At 39.0% G+C, this 22,268-nt stretch overlaps 1 protein-coding gene across 3 annotated transcripts; it reads left to right on the top strand.

The window, feature by feature from the left end:
- The first annotated feature begins 1,093 nt into the window (after positions 1-1,093).
- lpin1a (lipin 1a) lies at positions 1,094-21,142 on the top strand. 3 transcript variants are annotated; one of them, XM_062421269.1, is made up of 23 exons: positions 1,094-1,228; positions 3,897-4,097; positions 4,237-4,332; positions 8,918-9,014; positions 9,098-9,308; positions 10,362-10,436; positions 10,738-10,830; positions 11,024-11,135; positions 11,429-11,666; positions 12,308-12,460; positions 12,550-12,643; positions 12,984-13,183; positions 13,358-13,451; positions 13,818-13,887; positions 15,194-15,286; positions 15,419-15,480; positions 15,572-15,710; positions 16,207-16,355; positions 16,600-16,686; positions 16,905-17,057; positions 17,347-17,461; positions 17,705-17,808; positions 17,931-21,142. In XM_062421269.1, the coding sequence occupies exons 2-23, from the start codon at positions 3,906-3,908 to the stop codon at positions 18,100-18,102; spliced, it is 2,799 nt and encodes a 932-aa protein (XP_062277253.1). In that variant the 5' UTR covers positions 1,094-1,228; positions 3,897-3,905; the 3' UTR covers positions 18,103-21,142. The 3 variants fall into 3 exon arrangements, with proteins under 3 accessions (XP_062277253.1, XP_062277236.1, XP_062277244.1); XM_062421252.1 differs by having other exon boundaries at positions 11,021-11,135; XM_062421260.1 differs by lacking the exon at positions 1,094-1,228 and adding an exon at positions 3,424-3,571 and having other exon boundaries at positions 11,021-11,135.
- Positions 21,143-22,268: the final 1,126 nt, after the last annotated feature.

Raw genomic sequence — 22,268 nt, 5'->3', positions numbered from 1 at the left:
TTCAAACAAAGCACTACAATCTTTTAGTGAGGCACATCACACCATTCTGGAATGAAAACAAACTAAGAATAATTGACACGCCAAAAATGTAATGGTCCGGCCCCAATGTTTCAGGGGAGGTGTGCAAATTTGAATTTTGACAACTGAGACACTCACAGGGTACACATGGGTACACACAGGGTGCACAAGTACAGATGCCTCTGAGCAGCCTGAATGCCAACACTATTCTTGTCTCCTCTGCTCCACATATTAGACCTCTACTTCTTTAGAAGAAGAACAGCAATCTGTTTACTGTTGCTTTTCTCTCTCTTGTACACAGGAAGTAATGTTATTCTAAAATCTGTATGTGTTTTTTTAGATTTAATTCTTTCTGATTGGGGCCTTAAAGGTGTTTGTTTTGTTGTTTAATTTCTCTCATTTTCTCTGAAGTTGTGTGCACAAAGTTTTCAAAAATATGAATTTTTTATATGAGATGGAAACTTTTCAGAGGGATGTACTGTTTATGTAAGTTTTTTGATTTTAATTGTTGATTGTGGTACTGGACTTTTGCACACTGCATTGTCTTTTGGTTAACTTGTTTACAGTAAATGTATTATCCGCTGATTTATTTTGTTACCTTTCAGTACACCACGTTCAGTATGCCAGTTACTACTGCATCACTTAAAAAATTAAAGTGCAAATTAACACCAGACCACTGTTGTGAGGCCAGGCTGGCATTGGTATGATGTAAGCAACATATCTACAACTAGTAGCCTAAAATTGATAATGGGTGTGTTAGATTTACACAAGGTGTGAGAGTGATCAAGCTTTGACAAAAATCAATAGTATGGGCTGTGCTGAGACGGTGAAGGTCCCCCAAATAAAATTCTGCTTCGAGCCCCATAGCCCAAGTCTTAAACTGGTCCTGAGTGAAAGAGGGAAGCGCGAGCGCGCGTGCGTGTGTGTGCGTGTGCGTGTGTGTGACGTCAGCCCCGGCTCAGCCTACCGGGTGGCTCTGTACTTTCAGGCCAGTGGAGGTGGGAGGAATAATTTAACTGTGGTTTAAATAGCAGAAGCAGCCTTGAGCAGCGAAAGCCAAGATCAGATGCAAGGAGAGAGTGAAGAGATTACCGACAATGTTTGATCTGAGACACATAAACGGAATAGAACAGCAGCTGTAGGACGTTTAGTGGAAACTTGGATGGCGGAAAGATCTCAGAGCAAGAAGCGACGCCAATAATAATATAACGTAAGTAGTATTTTCTTGACTGCATAGTAGCCTGCTTTACAGAAATACTGAAATTCTGAAATATCAATATAGCTTGCATATGTTTTACCAAATGCTTTATAATGTGGTGTTTGCGTGTTGCAAGGCGCCGCTGTTTGAATGAGGCAGTGCTGCGCTGCCGACTGCAGAGCCTCACCCCGTGTGCAGATGTTTACATGTCGCCTCACAGGCCACACATGACATTATACCACACGATACAATTATGAACCTCGTGTTTACGAAGCCTGTTTTATTTATTTGGACTGTTTTTCAACTGCATCCTGTTTCATATCTTCTAAATTCTTACAAAATTGTGTGCAATATAAAAAATATAGGCTAATGATTTCTGTCTGTTTTTTAAATTGCTTTTTAGTTGTAAAAGTGAAAGCCTGGCGTGTCAGCCTGCTGCTCAAGTCACATTAAATTGATTTAATTGGATAATCCTTAATACATCATCATCTGTCTGTAAATCCCTCAACCTCTGTGTCACCTCTCTGTTGTTTTTTCCTCTTTGTCACTGCTATGGTGAGTGTTAGCACTAAACTGAAGTCATATTCAGTAACTTATAATAAAGTGGCTCTCTGGGTTTTTATTTTACATAGGCTACTGTGGATGTAGCACAGGCTGAGTGTTGTTGCCCACTTGCTTCAGAATAACAGCAGTCAGTTGGTGCTTTCAGTGTTTTTGTTGTTTCTTCCTGGGGTAAAACCACTAAACAAGTGGAAAGAATGACACTGAATGACCCTATGAGTTGTCTCGTGATTGGTGATTACATAATGGGGATGCGCTGTGATTGGTTGTAAAACGGAGATGTCCTGGAGGAGTGGGCAAGACTTTGGTTTTTGTGTGTGTGTGTATGTATGTGTGTGTGTGTGTGTGTGTGTGTGTGTGTGTGTTTGTGTGTGTGTGTGAATGGTCCCATCTGTTTGTGTGTGTACGTTTTTGTGTTTTTATTTATATATTATTACACCACAGTTACCCAGAGGTGCACCTCTGCTCCTGTCTCTGATTTTGTCAATCATTCAGACAGGGTGCATTCATGGCTTAATAACATTGTTAGGTAGTGTGTTGTGTAGTTGTGGCCAGCTGCTCAGAATAAGCCTGTGATGAGAGTCTCGTCTCAGGTGGGTCTTGTGTACAACAATATAATCGAATGCTGGGTCATTAGAGCAGAAGAGCCGCAATCAGTGCTCATCAGTAATTGATGGGTTTTAACAAATCTTCCTCGTCATAAGAATGTCCACACATCGCCTGCCAAAATATGGAGCCATCTGCACGCTGTAATCATGTGTGCTTGTGTAAGGGAGACAGAGAGATGCCAGTATCTGAGTCAGCACAGGCAGGTGGCAGGTGGAGAGTCTAGGGGACAGTTTTTTATAGAGATAAGATCATGATATCACATACTTTGTATACGTATGCTTCATTTTCTTTCCCCTCTTTTAAAAGCCACTCTGCTTTCTACTCTTCTTTTATCATTTTATCAACTTCTCATTCCACTATACTGTTTTTCAAATATCTCCCATTCTCAACTTCACATTTTATATTTTCTTACTTTTCCTCTTCCTTTCCTGTAATGTAATGTTTACTCTTTCTCTAATCTTCTCCCTGTATTCCTTTCATCCCTTTGCCTTTCTTCCCAACTTTATTTCTCTCTTTTTCTCATCCTTTCTCTATCCACCTTAATCTCCTCATCTTTCTCTCTCTCCCGGGTTAGGGTTAGAGCCAGAGAAGCCAAAAAAACATCCAGGCACATAATTTGCTGAATGAATAATAACTTTATTGTCTTGGCATGATCTGGCAGATGACTGATTCTGCTGCATTGCACAACCATTTTAGCTTTAAACAATTCACGGCAATCTCCATAACTCTCCAAACTCTCACTTATGTCGTACCTGAGGTTGTTCCCCTGATGAATAAGGCACCAGTACGATTCAGAAACCAAAAGCAGAGTTTGTAAATTCTCGTATTGTATTTGTTGAAAAGCATGAAATATCAACTTATCCACAAAGTACAAGCAGTGTTCATTTCTCCTTGATGCTGGATGTATTTTCTTGATTCTCTGTCTGTCTCGCTTTCTGCCCCCCGACTCAACAGCCACCATCTCTCAGTCCAGTGAATGCATTTCCCTGTCAGCATCTCTCTCCAGGGCCATGTTTGGCATTCGAGACAGAGAGCATTAGAGTCTGTGTGGGTCAGAGAGACTGGCACAGCACCACATGATTAATCTCCTCCCTAATGGAGCATATTTGCATTACAAAGAGGAAAAGGCAATTTTGATTTTCTGTCGTGATTTGTGTTTTCAACAGAGGAAAAAAAGGAAAAACTGTATGTTTTCACATCCATCCAAGAATTAACAATAGGATATGGACATCTCTTTGTTTCGGTTTTGTGTTAGCAACCTGCCTAACATATGCAATTGTGTGGTTGTCTGGTGTGTGTGGGCAGTAATTGGAATCAGCACATCAATAATGTATATTATATAATGTGGCAGAGTTTGATCCCAGTGACAGTTAATAGGTCCATTAACAGTCATCTGGTCTGCCACTGCAGGCTTGAAATATAATTGAAACCTTTATTTAAAGGACAAAGAAGAAAAGAAATCAATGAAAACTGTCTCCTTCTCTGTCTCTCCTTCCCTGTCTGTCTCCAGTTACAGACCATGAACTATGTGGGTCAGTTGGCGGGACAGGTTTTTGTGCAGGTCAAGGAGCTTTACAGGGGCCTCAACCCTGCAACGCTGTCTGGATGCATAGATGTCATCGTGGTCCGGCAGCCCGATGGCTCCCTGAAGTGCTCCCCCTTCCACGTCCGCTTCGGCAAGATGGGCGTACTGCGGTCCCGTGAGAAAGTGGTGAGACAAGTTCTTGCTTTGAGTATCCTGTCAATATGTTAAAGTAGACAGATCACACCTCCGCTGCTACTACAAAATCCCACATTGGAGGTTGTTTAGTGTTTGTGAGGTTTAACAAATATTAAATTCTGTCCTGCAGGTGGACATAGAGATCAATGGAGAGCCAGTGAGCTTGCACATGAAACTGGGAGAGAATGGGGAGGCCTTCTTTGTCAAAGAGACGGAGAACACACTGGTGAGTAATGACTGACACTGAGTTAGTAAACACATACTAATGGACAGAACATAACCTAGTGGCATGAAGGACACACAGCCAGGCTCAACACATATACATCTCTCCCCCCCAGTATTCTGCTACGTCCAACCGGTTCCGCAGTTCTTTGTTATTTTAGTTATTAGGCTCAGATTGCTTGTTTTCCTGCACAAACAAGCTCAGAATAAGGCAGAATTGTGCCCGTCTCTCCTTTAGTCTGAAATGCAACATGAGACTGTGTTCTGTTGGACAGCTGCTACTGGAAGAATGTCTCGCTCCCACCCTCAAAAACAGCCTGTCAACACCAAGTTTAAAATATATATTTTGAAAATCTTATGCAACCTTTATTTGATCAGAAAATCCTAATTGAAATTAGAAATCTCTTTTCAAACAGTGTCCTGGATAAAAGAGGCAGCATTAACACTGACTTACAGGCAAACACTAAAAGTCATTTAAAAGACTTACCTCATAAAAACAATATAAATGGCCACTTACAAACAACCCAGCTGTTTATAACAACAACAATAACTAAGACCAATCCAAAGAGCACCAAAAAATACACCAACATTTTATGTCTAGTTGTAGATGATTCCAGGCAGAGAGTACAGCATACATAAAAGTTATTTTATATGGTAAAAGAACAGAAACAAATAAACAGAGAACTACAATCACACAGCAATGAATACGTTAACAGAGATAAAAGTGTGTGAGAATAGGGGGAAAGAGATCAGGGCATCCGGAAGGTTACATATGAACAAATCAAATCCGAAATGACAAAATAATCTTCTGATATGAGACGCTGTACAAAAGCAGTAAAAGATTAGCATGTCAGCTGAAATATAATCTGGACAACAAACAGGAACAAGAGCTTCTGTCCTCTTGTGGCATCCTGTTGGCCTGCACAAGTTTAGTTTCCTGGAACAGTTTATAACACTGAGCTGTATTTTGTTACATGTTTTCACCATATGCATTTCCAATTATAGTTCAGTAGCAGGTTGGCTATGTTTTCTAAAGCAATGCAACTGTTCTCATCTCCTTTTTTATTCATGTGCATGTGACCTGCAGTACTGGTGTCATCATGTCGGAATAACAGCACTGGAGTCCAGGTTTCAATCTTCAATAGGGGCTGCACTAACTAAAAATATCTGCACTTACAGCACCATAAAAGCATCCTTCGTGGTTGTTACTGTATATACCATGAGATATGATGCCTGTAGACTGCTGAGCAGAAAGTGAGCAGAGAGTGCAGTGTAAAGCTCCCAACATAACTGTTAGAAATCATTGCCGTGTTCCATATTGAAATCACATGACCATGTGATGACATTGAGAATGTATATAGTGTGCTAATTGTGTCTTATCAGACAGGATTGAAAACAACTACATAGCAAACATCCAATCCATTTTATAGCATTTGGCCACACTCCTGCCTGCTGAGCTGTTGTCTGTCAGACTTTTATTATATGGAATTTAAGTCACTGTTCAACACCATACCAACGTTTTGTGTTAATACAGTAGATTTTCATAGCCCTTCTAGATCTTTTTATGGTGAAATGCTGCAAAAATGCACACTTTTCAGAAATCAAGCTGTCATAGGAATGTTTCCTGTTGTTTTCCCAACTGATTCTGTGAAGTGATAGGCAAGTCTTTCTTGGAAACTAGAGGAGTGGAGTTGAGAGGTGAGGGAGAGGGATAGAAAGAGCACTCCTCTGTAGGAAACAAGGATAAATGGTGTGTTTGATAAGAGCTGGCTGTGTTTCCCATTCAGGAATAAATCATGTCATAATCTGTAATGATCTAATTCCTAATCTGAAGGATTATTGGTCTAATTCTGCTTTTATAATTTACCATTTCTATTGAAGATTACAAACTCTTCTCAGTCAGTCAATCAGTTGGCACAATTGATGTTTTTTAAAATCAGTCATGCAAGAATTTTATAATTCAAACAAACACTTAATAATTTGGAATTCTGCTTGACTATGTCTATAAAATAGTTTGGGCCGTGTGCCAAATCCTCGTCTTAACATAACTCTCCTTCTGCAGAGTGGAAAACCACTAGGGCTATTTATAGGTCTACCGTATTCACCTTCTCTTTAAAACGGTTGCACACGTGTCAGTGGCTGATACTCATCTGTGTTCTGTCTAAACAGACTGGAAGACAGATGAGCCGGTCAGACAAACACACAGACAGTGAAAGAGACAGAGGACAAATATGACACAAATTTACTGGCTACCAGAAATGCAAGCAACACATACTGTAGACTGACAAAAGATTGAAAATCTATGCGTTGTTTCAATTTCAATTTCAAATCTTCCATGTGTTTCTGGATGGTTTTATATAGTTTTAATGTATGGTCTTACCCAACTGAATTTAAAATGATCAACAACAGTATACCCAGCCAACCCAACCCCCTCTTATTCCCTCCCTCTCTGTTCATCAGGGTGTAAAGCTGAATTTGAAGATTTGTTGGGACTTGGTGTCTGCAAATAGATTCCGCACGTGAACTATTAACCTAATCTTCATGCTAGAACATCTGGAACTTGTGAATACCTTAGGTGAAACATACCATGTAGTGTTTATCTTGATGTGGTTATCTTAAAGTGCCTCGCAGATGAAATCCTAAAAATATGTGTCGTTGTTTCATGTTTTATCTCATTCTTTCCTTTCAGTGCAACCAATCTGGGAGACTACAAATACTGTGTGAAATGTTTTGCAATAATCTCAGTCATTATATCATGCCAAGTTTTTGCAGTATATACCCTAAACAAATCCTGTATTGCTGGTCTGTTGTGTGGGTGGAAATGATTGGTTTTAAAAGATAGTCTGTGTGAAAACAGAATTCCCATATGTCAAATATAGATTCAGTTTTTTGCAGAGAATGTTATTTTTTTCTGAAGCAGATCACCTCTAGCTTTTTGGGATACAGTTATGTTTACAGATTTACAATGAGGCATCCAAAATATTTTAAATGAGCGTTTTAAAGTGTTTTTAGGTGGATTTTCCCAGTAAATCTAGAGCTGTAAATAGATGAACTGTGTCCTGGCATCACTCACATCCTGAGCACTGTCACTATTTCTCTCCCATCAGAATCAATCAGGCTGTGTTGGACTGTGTTATGACATGTGCTCTGCAAGGCATGTGTCAGTCTGTACTGTTTGGATAATCTTTATCGGACTCTCTCTCTCTCTCTCTCTGTCTCTCTCTCTCTCTCTCTCTCTCTCTCTCTCTCTCTCTCTCTCTCTCTCTCTCTCTCTCTCTCTCTCTCTCTCTCTCTCTGTGTCTCTCTCTCTATGTTCTTCCCAGTGTGTCTCTCTGTATCTCTTTCTGGCATAGTCACTGATGAGAGACTGGTGAGCAAATCTGTGTGATTTTGTTAATCTGAGCTCAAACCTATATTCCCACCAGATTATGTAGAACTGCATAAAAAAAACTAAAAACATCTCTGCCTCATCAATCAGTAATTCACAGTTACAGTGCAGTGGTCTGTACGCAATGGTCAATGAGGTATTACATGTATTGTGCATATCATGTTTTTGGCCACATTTGCAACGTGACCCTTAGGGTGGCATTATCTTTTGGTTGGTTGGTCAACCATCTGGTCCATACTGAAATATCTCAGAGTCCCACCGTCTTTGGTGATCCCATAACTTTTCATCTAGCGCCAATAATATTTATCAAGGATTTCAGATCCAATGAACTTTGATTATAAAGTTCATTGCTTATTATAAAATAGCTGCAACACTGTCAAGATCATACAGATCATTAAAAATGTGTATGGCACAATTCATACAGTTTTAGTGTAATTACAAGTGCTTTACATAAAAACATAAAAATTAAACAAAACAATACAGAATGTCATAATAATAAAAACAAGCTAAACACGTTATTATTAATTTAAAAAAAACAATTAAAAAGCTGAAAACAGATGCATTCATTAAAAGAGATATGTCTTAAGCTGTTTTTTAAAGGACATGACTGGGGTTGCCTGTTTGATGTCTGCTGGTTGGCTGTTGCATAGTTTAGGGGCACAGATGGAAAAGGCTACATCTCCAATATTTTTATAAGTGTGCAGTGCAGAGCAACTGGGTATTTAAGGAACTAAGGGTTTGTGCAGGAATATATGGATTTAAAAGTTTGGTTAAACATGTTGGACCTAGGCAATTTAAAGCTTTGTAAAACAATAAAAGGACCATATATGCTTAGAGCATTGTAAATGGGAACACGTTAGCATGCCAAGATTAGCATTTAGCTCAAAGCAGTAAGTACTGTGCAGTCTCACAGAGCTGCTAAGCATGACTGTGGACTCTTGTTTTATGTGAGCAAACAAGAACTTTAGGATTACAACTTCATGAAGACTTAGTTTTGATGAGTTAGATGAGAGGATGCCACACCTCAGCACCCTTACATTATTTTTCCCATATGACTGATGGTTTTGTTCTGTGTCCAGAATTAAGATGGATTACTTCTACTTTCTTATCAGAAATCAAAATGAAATGAAAAATTTATTATGACATCATGAGGTCTTCTGAACATAACCTCATATGGTCATGTCACTCCCTCTTCTGACAGGAAGTGGTTCCATCCTACCTGGCGACATCACCCATCATGTCCATGGGGAAGGAGTTAATGGAGTCCCAGCTGGGCAGGGGCAGTTCTCGTCATCATGGTAAGCCCTGTTGAAAAAAGACATTTTTGCCTGAAAATGTGTGCATTGTTTTTCACCTGCCTTCATGCTACTCTCTTGTGTAGACACCATCCCCTGTGCCTCACTTCCTGTTGGGCTGCAGCAAAGTGATGTAGGGGTAACCAAGAAGAGGAGGAAAAGGAGAAGGAAGGCACGGCCAGAGGGAGGAGGAGGAGGAGGGAGGAGAGAGGAAAGCGGGGAGGAGTTTTCAGAGGATGAGGACATGTTTACCATCGACTTGAGTTCGGATGAGGAGAAAGAGGGGGACGTTGGCAGGTGTGTGAGTGTGTACATAAGAAATGTGTGTGTTTCAGTTTGAACAGTTCACACTTTCAGAAATGACAGAAAATAGCAAAAGTTCCTCTTTGCTGTCAGCTAGTGTAACAGAAGAGACCCTCTTTACATGTCATTTTATTGGTGTGTGTGTGTGTGTATGTGTGTTATAGATGAATAGATTGAGAATGAGTGAGAAAGAGAAAGATTATTAAAAGCAAGTCTGTCTGTTCTTTTACTGTGGTAAACAACCTTCATCAGCAGTCACAATGTTTTCTGTGAGTGAGGACCTACTGCCAATAACTCTAATTGTGTTAAGGGGAGAGACTGCATTTGTTTTTCATGAATTAGTGAGTGTGTAAGTGGCTGTTCCAGCTGTTTAAAAAGGGCACCATGTGAATAAGTGGAATATAAAAAATCCTTTGAAAGTGAGGACATTCTGTTTATCCTCACATCGGAAAATGTCCATTTTTAGGATTTGTTTTGTAACTAGAATTAAGAGGTAAGTGTTAAACTTGAATTACATCACTATTAGTGTCATTTTAATCAATTTATGTAACAAGTTTTTAGTAAAATCATTTTAACTGATCAAATGAAATGCTTTAAACAGAATTAGTGTGCAAATCTGCAGATGTGTGTGTGTGTTTTTGTGTTTATGTGTGTGGAGCCCTTTGAAAACCAACTCTGTTTATTGGACGAGTTCCAGGGACTTGTCCTGTTCCCACAGCGTACTCTGTCTCTTTGAAAAAATGGCTCACAGTGCCGTCCTTACTGCAGGGAATCCAGGCTTTTTTAGAAAGTTTACCACATGGTGGGATGGGAAAATTCCTGAATGATATGTGGTTAGGCAGGCTGCAAAGCTCTCATAATAGATTGTGTACAAATTTACAGCTGCAGTTTTTTTATAATTCAAAGTAAGGATGAGAGAAAACAGTGACTTACACTAGTTTTACATTATTAGCTGTGAATCTCTAAGGTATGTTGTGTGCACAGATTGTCAAATAAATGTGTGTGTGTGTGTGTATGACTGACATGTCTCATACCTGTGTGTGTTAGTATCAGACCTGCGTACAGTGATCAGGGGTCTACAGCCAACACACACCCCAGCACTGATTGGACCCGTTCACAGAGGTATCGTTTGTCCGCAAAACATACATATACACACACACACACACACACACACACACACACACACACACACACACACACACACACACACACACACACACACACACACACACACACACACACACACACACACACACAATGATAAACTAATTCCTGTCTGTATCTATTCAGTTCTTTATTATTCTGTTCATATTGTACGAAACGAAATTCTTTCCTCGGAAGGAGAAGAAAATAATCATGATTCTCTGTCTCTGTCTCCCTGTACTGTTTTTCTGTCTTTCTGTGTCTTCTTATGTTCCTGTAGTAATGTGATTAAGGAGACTCTCTCCATCCTCCCGTCCTGTGGTCTGTCCATCTCTTGTCCTCAGCAGACCTCTCACTTCTCTTCCCATGTTAGGTATCACCTTCAATTGTATTCTCTCTGAATGCTGGTAGAAATAATGCACTGATAAAGGAAAAGAACAAAGTTTACAGCAAAGAAATATTATTTGGATTTTCTGCTTTATTGTATTCCAATATTTTTAAGTTTATTAAATACTGTACGTAAAATATACAAATTAATTTAAATAAGTGTGTTACTTTCCCAGCAGCCCTGATGATTCACGGTCATCGACACCGAAGAGTGACTCTGAGCTAGCCAATCAGAGTAAAAACAACCCTGAGATGCTGTGGACATGGGGGGAGCTTCCACAGGCTGCCCAGGTATTTAAACACACACACACACACACACACACACACACACACACACACACACACACACACACACACACACACACACACACACACACACACACACACACACAGACACACACACACACACACACACGAATGCCCTGCAGAAAATACCTCAGGAATACGGCACCATCCCAACATGAAATCAGTCTTCAAGTTAACAAAAGTCAGAAAATACAAATGTTGAGAAGGAGGGAGTGAAGGAAGCAAAGTTTGAGGGAAGGGGAGTAAGATTTAACATTGTTTCTCTGTCTTTCTTGCAGCCATCTTTCCTGACCTCCCACCAGAAGCAGGACCCTGCCACAGCAGTCTCCATCCCAGTGTCATCCAGCACTCACTTCAGAGCCATCAATGACGCTGGACCCCCCTCCCTCACTCTCTACATATCCCAGCCAGAAGAGACTGCTGCTCACAGCGAGGGCAAGGATGCTGAAGAGAGCCAGAATGGAGCCAGGGTTGAACTAACTACTAAGACTACGGACAGGGCTGGAGGAGAGCAATGTAATTTTTTGGAGCTTACTGTAAATGGTTGTTAAGGGTTGTATTCTTCTATTGTGAGATGTAGACACTACATAGGTCTCAACAACATGTCTGACATCCAATATATAAAATGTGTTTTGAGCAGATCTATCTCTTCTGAAAGGAGTTATAGCACAGAACACATCTCGCTGTCTCAGATAAATTTCCATCTTGGCCTTCTGGAAAATCATCAGCTACAAATAACTCAACAATAACGCAAAATGTGTGTCATATTTGTGAAAACATTAAAAAAAATGTCAAGCAATGCTTTCAGGAGAAATTCCAAACTTTTTGTCATTTCTACAGAAGTGACTGCTCAATCATTTATACTGCTGTTGACAAATACCAGCTAAAGATGGGAGTTATTGTAGGATTATGCCCTCTGAGTCACAGATGAAGTTGTTGGCAAGTTGTAAACAGCTGAGGAGACGTCAACATCGCCCTGTCAGGCTTATGGGTTCTGCATGACTCAGATGTGACGTTTTGTTTTTGTTTTTTTGAAAGGATAGACCTTAAATCCATGGGAAAGCCAGTTTTAAGTTGTACATTCGCTGATTGTTGAATTGCAGATGGTGAAATAACCTAAATATAACCTTTTTTTCCCTTTTTTCTTTTTCCAATAGTCAGAGAGGTAGAAAGTGTTGGGGCGTCATGTGCAGAGATGGAGGGTTTAACAGCCTGCTCAGTGACACCCAGGATTATCACTGATCATTTGGATGAAGGTGGGAGTAGAGGAAGTCCCATCAGAAGAACTGATTCACCATCTAAGAAGAAAGGTATGACCACTCCCATCTCAAACAATTCTGTATCCGTATGCCTCAATTTAACCTTTCATTTTTCTTACTAATTATGTGTCTCTTATTAGAAAAGAGAAGCCAACACCTGGGTGCTGATGGTATATACCTGGATGATATTACAGAGCTGGAGCCTGAAGTAGCTGCTCTCTACTTCCCTAAAAGGTACACTAACAAAACATATACATGAACAGCAGTGCCCTTATGCATACTCCTAAACCTACCTAAACCTCAAAAAAGTTGAGTTGAAGTTTATTATTTTATTTTATTATATTTATTTGTGTCCTTTTAATAGTAATCAATTACCTCTGACTCTTTTTGACTGATTTGGGGATTTATGGTTATAACAATCAATCCCTTCCTTATTTAAATACTAACAGTAATTCATTATATAGTTAAAAAATTGCAATGGTGGTCATAGACTTTATCTGTTGTGTATTTAGCACAAAAGCGACCCTACGTTTATGCTGAATGTCTGAAAGTACTTGTTTCTATCTCTCCTCAGTGATGGAGGCAGTAGCTCAATGAAGGGGGACTCAGAGATGATGATGATGGGTGTGCGGAGCGCCAATCAGTCCCCACAGTCAGTGAGCAGCAGTGGGATGGACAGTGGTGTGGACAGTTTGTCTGACCAAATGGGGGACCTGCCTCATGTTGCCATCTCTTTGTGCGGAGGACTCACTGACAACACGGAGATCACAAGAGGTAAAATAAGGAATATGTCATAGTAGCAAAGCACTTTAGAGTGCCTTTAATTGTACAAACAAACAAACATCTTATTCTTTTTATACAAAAAATGTATGTCAAAAGACTATTTTTCTTAAACCATCCATCTTTAATAGTTTAAACTCGTTGTGCTGTGTTTTTTTTATGCAACAGAGCAGTTCCAGGAGAGGGCAGTTTCCTTCCAGCAGTTCTCTGAAAACCCTTCTCTCATTGATGATCCAAACCTGGTGGTCAAGATAGGAAACAAGTATGAACTGCTTTATTCAGTACCATAGTGTGTCACACATTTCAGCTGAATGTATGAAGTATGACATTCAGCTGAAATGTGTAAACACAATACTGTAATACACATACATACTTTGTTTCTGTTTTCATTGTATCAAAAAACATGTAAAAGGCACCTTTCTCATAATGTAATATATTTACATAGATATAATAAGTTAAATACTGTTTATTTCAACTAAATCATTGCTGTTGACAAACTGAGCCGTATAATATCGGCAGTAAAGCAATTGTAATTCCTCCCTTAAAAAAAAAAAAGGTCAGCTGTGTTTTGCAGATGAATATCTGGGGTGAAGAAATGGCTTATAGCGCTCTCTGTCATCTGGTGTAGGTACTACAACTGGAGCACAGCAGCTCCTGTCATGTTGGCCATGCAGGTGTACCAGAAACCTTTGCCGCAGGTAAGACCACCACTGTGATACACCGACATATATCCTGTTTTATGATTTATGTTATTAATATTGTTATTATCCACTGTTATTGCTTGCAGCTTCAACTATGCATGCATGAGCTCTGCTCATTACTGAAAATAAAGGGATTTTAAAATGTATTTGGTCAGAAACAATTTATTTTTAATGTGCAGTTTAAGTGACGAACATGGAGCTACAGCACAGTTGTCCTTTTGAGTAATGATACACAGCACAGAATTAGTGGCTTAACTTATATTGTTGAATTATTTTAAATTGACTGTATTATTACATTTTGGTAAGGTGGCTGTTTGGTGTATTATAGTGTTTTGCAACCTTGCGCATCACTTACTCCTGTTCACTCCCAGCATTTTGCAGTTAATCTTCATAATCTAATGTTTCAATTTGGTTTGTCGTTTGCCAACACCCTCTCACTGCTTCATGACAATTCAACCAAATGCTTCCAGATGATGTATGTTCACATTTGTTTCTGGCTCCCATCATAAATATTTCCAAACAAAGTAACATCAACTTCAGTTATTGCATCATATGTGATTTTTCTTACATTGACCAAGGTGAAAAAAAAAGCATTATTTGATACGCAGATGTGTTGGCAACTGAAACTGCTTAGGAACACACATGTGGAAGCACAGATCCGCGCTGCCAATCGTATACCACAGTGAAATATTGCTTCATGTAAATCTAACTGTTCTCCTAACACTTTAATAATGTCTTTATCCCCCTTCTTACGTTTCCCCTTATTTAAATATTTTCTTGCTTCCACCATCCATCCAATGTTTCTGTGTGCTAAGTGTTGGTGTTTGAGTTACGTTTTTTCTGCCTTCGCCCTTTTCTCATACTGCCTCCCTGGACTGTTTGGCTCCAGTCCCTCGCAGCCTGTAGGATGTTTTCTGGCTTTGCTTGGGTGTTGGTCATCAGTGCATGTCTTTGTCTGTCTGTGTCTTGTGTCTCCTTGCATTTTTCTCTGTTCCATCCAATCACATTCTTCAGAGGTTACTCAACACTTTAGGTTTTATATTGCATTCTTTGCTCTTTGTTTGCATGCCATTGTACCTTCAACTGCCTTTATTTTGGTCAGTTAGCTGGAGTTAAGCGTGGTGTAAAATGTGCCATTTGTTACATTTTATGTTGCTTTTTGTATTTGTGGTTTCCTTTTTTTTTTTTTGTATTTGTTTATGGGATTATATGTTTTATGGTTTGCTGTTTGTTTGGAATTTTCTGTCAGTTTTGAGTTACATTTTCAGTCAGTTTTGAGTTGTATGTGCATGATTGTGTCCAGGCCTCAGTGGAGAACATCATGAAGGAGAAGATGCCAAAAAAAGGAGGGCGCTGGTGGTTCTCATGGAGAAGCAGGAACAGCGACTCCAAATCAGTAAGTGCACATCATGGATTAGTCTTTACTTCTTCATTGTAATAAAGACTGGGAGCCATATTTGTTCCTCAACATCACATTTAGCTTCAGTCAGTTAAGACAGTTGTGACATATGGCCTTTGTGCACTTCAGGAATCAGTGACAGAGGCAGAAGACCAGGGTGAGACCTCACTTACCATGGACCCAGTGAGCAGGTGACTTCAGACAGTCTTTTTCTTTAGTTTTCTCTTATCAGTTTTAAGAGTTTTGTCACATTCTTGAAATTGGTTGTCTTTGATTCTTCAGGATGAAGGATGAGTCATCTTCTAGTGATGAGGACCACAGATCACCCAATCAGGTGTCTGGATCCTGCCAGTCAGAGGCGTTCATGAGTTCTGCCAGCGTTTATTATAAGAAGACTCTTCGCCTCACATCAGAGCAACTGGTATTTATAGAATTTTATGGGAATAATTCCTACAGATAGAACAAATGAATATGTTTTGGCAGCTTTGAGTCTCTGATGGTGAGCAATTACATATTGCACAGTGTACTATATGATAATGGAAGACTGTGGGCAAAGCAGTATCTCTGCTTACATAACAAACATGGCCACATGGTCTGGAAAAAGTCTCAGGTTATCAATCTCTAATCTGCCTGAGGGAAGAAAGGGTGCATTCAAAGCTACATATTTTAAAATGGTCACCAAGAATGGAAACATGTAGCTTTATAACTTCACAAAACAGTTTTTTAAATAAATAAATGTATTTCACAGTTATTAGTGCATCGGGACATTGTATGAAATAGTAAATTCCTTTTTCCTTGGGATTATACATTTGGCATTTCTATTCATCTGTTTGTGCCTGTGCACCGTGTGTTTGTGTGTGTGTGTTTGTGTGTGTGTGTGTTTGTGTGTGTGCGTGTGTGTGCGTGTGTGTTAACAGGCTAGCCTGCAACTGAAGGAGGGTCCTAACGATGTGGTGTTCAGCGTAACAACACAGTATCAAGGTACCTGTCGCTGCCATGGCACAATCTACCTTTGGAGCTGGGATGACAAGATAGTTATCTCAGATATAGATGGAACCATCACCAGGTAAGAGCATAAAGTTACTGTTGCTATCTCTGAGATTAGTCTATATATTAGTGGTGACATCACCTGCAACACAAACCAGCCAGTCCAGTTTTAGCTTTTCACCAGTAGATGTCAGGCTTCACACAGATCTGTTTTGACTCCTATACATGCACTAAATGCAGTATGTTGGAAATCAATCATCATGTGTGAAGTTAGTTCTGAAGTACATTTTCATTGTTGATGTGTTGTCTTTTTCGTGTTTTAGGTCAGACACCCTGGGTCACATCCTCCCTACACTGGGGAAAGACTGGACCCACCAGGGTATTGCACGACTCTACCACAAAGTCAACCAGTGAGTTCTACCTCAAGCAGTTAAAGAGAACAGCCCTAAAGCTAAGGAGCACTGCCATAATTATTTATTTAGTCATTCCTTTATTTCACCTTAACTGAAATATATTGGTAATGTTCTATATTTGTCTTTCTTTCTCCCAAATGGCTAGTCACTATGCTTTATTTTCTTTTTAAAATCACAATGTGCATCTAAGTGCAAGCTCCCTTTCTCTGTCACAGGAATGGATATAAATTCATGTACTGCTCTGCAAGGGCCATTGGCATGGCTGATATGACACGAGGCTACCTGCACTGGGTCAACGAGAGAGGAACCATGCTGCCAGTGGGTCCGGTGCTGCTCAGCCCCAGCAGTCTTTTTTCTGCCTTGCACAGGTATTAGAATTCATATTGACTTGAAGCCATGAAACCAAACTGAAAAACAGTAGCATTTTTCAAAAGATATAAAATATTGCATCTCCAGTTCAGTGATTTTAATGTTTTAATTCCCCCTTTAATATTGACATGATTCCCTAAGGGCTGAAATAAACCTGCATTGCTAAGCTGTGCCCTTTCAAAACTCTAAATAGACAGATATATATTACATAAAAGCTAAAGAAAAATGATGATGAAAGCTTTGCATTTTGTAGTTTTTAAAATGTGTTTGACATTCTGTGTTGTTTAGGGAGGTGATAGAGAAGAAACCAGAGAGGTTTAAGATTGAGTGTCTTTCAGACATCAAACACCTTTTCTATCCAAACACTGAGCCTTTCTACGCTGCTTTTGGCAACAGAGCTACGGTGAGGCTACTGCACACACACACAAACAGATTTTAAACAATATTATAAAAGTGAATTTAACGACTTTATTGAAATCATTATGGCTCTTAATGTCAGTTTTGTGGCATGTTGTTTCTAAAATGCAAATATGCTGATAATGATGACTATGTATTACATGAAATCAAGTTATTAGTTATATTTTCATCACATAACTCTTATTCTTGTTAATGGCAATGCTGACTGGTTTTGTGTGTGTGATTCCAGGATGTGTATTCCTACAAGGAGGTGGGTGTTCCTCTGAACAGGATTTTCACTGTCAATCCAAAGGGGGAGCTGGTACAGGAACATGCCAAAACCAACATTTCCTCGTAAGCTATATGTTCTGTGTTTCTCTTGATTTACATCCATGTAATCTGACTCTGGACACATGTACATAGATTTTTTTGTATTCTTGGTTTGGTGCAGTAAAAATTGTAAATGTCTCTCTCAGCTTTGGGCGTCTGTGTGAGGTAGTAGACCATGTCTTCCCAGTCCTACTCCGAGATGATGGAGCAGACTTCCCCCGTACTGACACCTTTAACCAGTGCAACTACTGGAGCAAACAACTTCCTGATGGCACCAGCCAGGAAGAAGAAGACCTACAGCACCTTGAGACAAGCTGAGAAAACCCCACTAAATCCAGCTGGTCTCCACACCGCGGTCAGACACCACATTGTGGTCAGTGGTTTTGTGATTCATTGTGATCCCTGCAGCCCAGATTAGGAGTGAAGATGTTGCATTTTATCAACTGAGCTCATCCAGGAAATCTGTGGGGAAACAGCTAAAACACTAGACATGATACATGCTCCGCATGTCCTTTAAAGCTCAGAGACTTAAGATAAATATCTATGACTACTGATCCAAAGTGGATGAATGTATTTTCAGTTATCCCACACACCCAAATCACTGTGCCATTATTGAACAGCAAGAACACACTATAATTCTCCAAGGTAGGAAACCATATTTATTCTACTGGGGTGTTTAAGAGGATAAAAAACAAACTTGGTGAGTGAGATTGTACTGCCTAAAGAGGGGCCAACACAGAATCAAAGACTTGTAAATCACACATTTACAAGTGTACTCACTCACACACACACAAGTAAAATTTGCAATGTTATTTTTCTTATACAATGCATAGCCCTGCAGAACATAATGTGAATTAAATGTCCCTCATTGTATGTGATTTAGCTGACGGCAGGTAACTATTTGCTCCTTCCCACACTACTTTACATTTAAATTGGTGGTTGGAAAAGCTGCCACACAGAGAACATACTGTTTTTTGGGGGGGATGAATGTACCAATATGGCTTACATAGGCTGGTATCAATGCGACTTATATATCCCTACTAGTATCACCAGATAAATAGTTTCACATTGAATTCTGCCCTGAAATATGCAGCTATCTTAAAATACTATCCTCAGTTGCCCTGGTCATTGGGAAAAGTTGACTGAAATGTAAGGGCCCATCTATGTAAATTATATAAGAAACAACTTTTGATCCTACTGCTCCACACATGCAGCTCTGCCAGGTTGCCTAAAGAACTGGCCTCTACAATTGACCATGAAAATATAAATTACATATACAGTTCAGCCTTCAAAGCTAGCTTTTTTACCCTTCATATGCAACATATTCATTGCAAGCAGAGAATCGGAAATCTTGGTTTAGCCTTTACTAGGTAGTGACAAAGCCTATAGTAGGTAAGGAGGGTTGTAATAATATTTTCTGACCTCAAGTACACTTTACACCACATTACAATACAGTAAAACTGTCCAGAAAATGCAAAAACAACACTGATAGTGAATCCAGGCATCTTCTGTGTCAAACTACTTTGCAGGTCCTAAAGCTAAATGTGTGTGGTCATTTGACTGTGCTACTGTGAAAGATGTGGCTCTGGCACATCTTCTAATTAGTGTTCAGTGACCATAATCAAGAAAAATGCAGCACAATGCAATTAACTTCTTTCCTCTGTCTGTTTTTATATGTGCAAATACATTAATTCCAATGATATGCTAGAATGTAGTGTAAATTACTCACAGTGTATGTTACTCTAATGCTCATCAATGCAATTTTAAGTTTGAACAGGGCTATGATCATATATTTTCAATTGTGTAATGTTGTTACTGCAAATACTTTTCTATACAGCACTACTCTATGATATGTTAAGATGCTGTAAGGTTTTCTCTTCACAAACACATCTACTTTTTTGTTCTTTGTATGTATTATTTTCATTGGTTATCAAATGTACATCTTTCATTGATCAAATAACTTCTACTGCACTGCATTTATGGGCAATGGAAGCCTGTCTGTTTATTTGTATCTCATGTATAACATTTAAAAACGGGGAAGACCACTGTAAATACTGAATATCGTCATTATTTTTTGTGATCATTATGAAATGAACCTTTTAAAAGAAAACTCATCTGTAAATGTTTTGAGAGCTAACTCATTGTCTAAAATACTTCTTTTGTGGTGCTCATTCAAATGCACTTGCAAAAAAAAGGTGGCAGTTTCACATGTGACCACTAAAGCAATAGATGGACATATAGTATTTTATTTATGCAATGTCATCTATCAATCTGAAGTACTTTTGTTTCTTTTGGTGTCTTTGGTTTATCATAGGCAACAAGACAGCTAGTAGCAGTACTGTAATGAGTTCAAATTACAGTAATTTTGAAAATAGTGGTACCTTTGTTTCAGAATAAACTAGAGCATCGTCAAGCTACAAAAAACCATCCACTGTTCATGTTAAACCAAATCAGTATAGCTGAAAGCAGCTTAGACATTTCATTGTATTTTGGTTAGAACTGAATAATGATATTTGTACGCTGATATTAATGTGTCCTATATTTGGGAAAAAAGTGAAATCAATATCTCAGAATATTGTTAACAAGCCCTCTGACTGATTGTGACTGAGTTTTTCATACTGTCATATACTGTATGTATATAGGATAGCACTGTCTGATGCTGTACTGTGATTGACTTCGCCTAAAGGAGAACTAATCAGGAATTAACATCTTATTTAATCTGTAACTGTTGATGTTCATATGCGTTTCGGGGATTCAGTGTAATTTGTTGGAGAGGAAAAGAGTGGGAAGCATGCTGTTGCTGTTGTAATGTTAAAATGCATATTTACAGTCTGTTGATGTAATGATCACTGTCTTGTCACCTCATATTTGTAGGAAAGTACATTGCTATAGAAAAAAGAAGATTTATGGCTCCTGTATCTCATAATTGTGAGAAAAAGGTCCCATGATAATGGGATAAAACTGTTATAATGACAGTTTGAGGCTTTGACATCAGATGTCACTTATTGGTGGTCATTATGGTTTAAATATTTACTAATTATAAGATCTTATTTATGATATATGGAAGTCAAACACGAGATAATACAGCAATGCACTTCTCAAATGTTTTGATTAAATCATCTTTTTGATGATTATCACTTAATTCTTTCTGTGAAAGATGTATTAAAAGTCTTGACTAGTTATTCAGTCTGTCTGTTTGTTGACGTGGATGTTGATCCAAGTTTGCAGTCCACATGTAAAATGTTTTGAGCACTAAGCAGCAGCCTAACCAACAGTGTGCAGTGCAAGCCATTATTAACAATGTAGTTTGAATTAAGCTGTACAATGAACACATTTGTCAATAAACCCAAATGTAATTGCTACTATGTGTTACATTGTCTTTCCTCCTTGTTTAATTGTTTGTTTGCATTCTTTCTTTCTGTCATTTATGTGGCGATGTTCATCCATCACTGGACCAACAGTGCCACTGTTTTAGCAAACACATATCAGTCACAACCAGATAATATACTTTGCTCAACAAGAATAACCCTTGCTATTGGAAATATCTTTAATTGATCAATTCCTGTCCTAATGTCCTCCCTAGTCCAGCTTTTAGGAGGGAAGAAGGCCCAGCTGGGTCAAAGGAAAAACAGGAAATTGTTTCATGTTCCTTTCCTCTCTCCCCCAAACTATTTCATCACATTCCTTCTCTGGATTTTCGTCCAGTTCAGCCTGTGACTTGTAACCCCAAGTGGTGCTACACACACACACACACACACACACACACACACACACACACACACACACACACACACACACACACACACACACACACACACACACACACACACACACACACACATAGGGCTCATCTCACATCCTCCCCCTATGTATTTTCTAGAGTAAAGGGAAGTTTGTCTTTCTTTTAGGAGTCGAACTTTTTGAACTATTGAAACAAAAAATTGCTGTTGTTGGTTTTTTGTTGTCCATTTAGTTGTTTCAGGATCCTGTCCCACCACTTCCTCCTATCATTCTAATGACTCAAGCTCATACACATTTACCAGATACTGTTAAGCAATAATTAATACAAAATAGTCAACATTTCTTGTTGTAATGCCCATCCTACATACAGTGCTACTTACTGTTAGTTAGCACATTAGGTCATAGGCAAAAGTAAAAGAAATACACAACTTTTTCAATGCAATTGGTCCACTTTAATGACAGCTACAGAAAAGGGCAGCATCACTTTGAAAGACTCCCTAATATTTCAAGATAAAGCTCCTTTATGACTAAAAGTTCAGATACTTTGGAATCATCAGCAAACCTGGAACTTTAATTCTCTGTTGTGCAATACATTTCCACCACATCCGAGGAATCAGGTAGATCATGCGTATGAAATGTAGTATTATAACATGAGAAAACAACAACAAAGATTTGTCCTGTTGTTCTTTGTATTTACTGTTGCATGATTTAATAACAAACAAGAGGACTCTAGAAGCCTCCAC

The sequence above is a fragment of the Scomber scombrus genome, chromosome 1 (assembly GCF_963691925.1).
Source record: "Scomber scombrus chromosome 1, fScoSco1.1, whole genome shotgun sequence".
Taxonomy (NCBI): Eukaryota; Metazoa; Chordata; class Actinopteri; order Scombriformes; family Scombridae; genus Scomber; species Scomber scombrus.
This window is presented reverse-complemented; position numbering and strand designations above follow the sequence as displayed.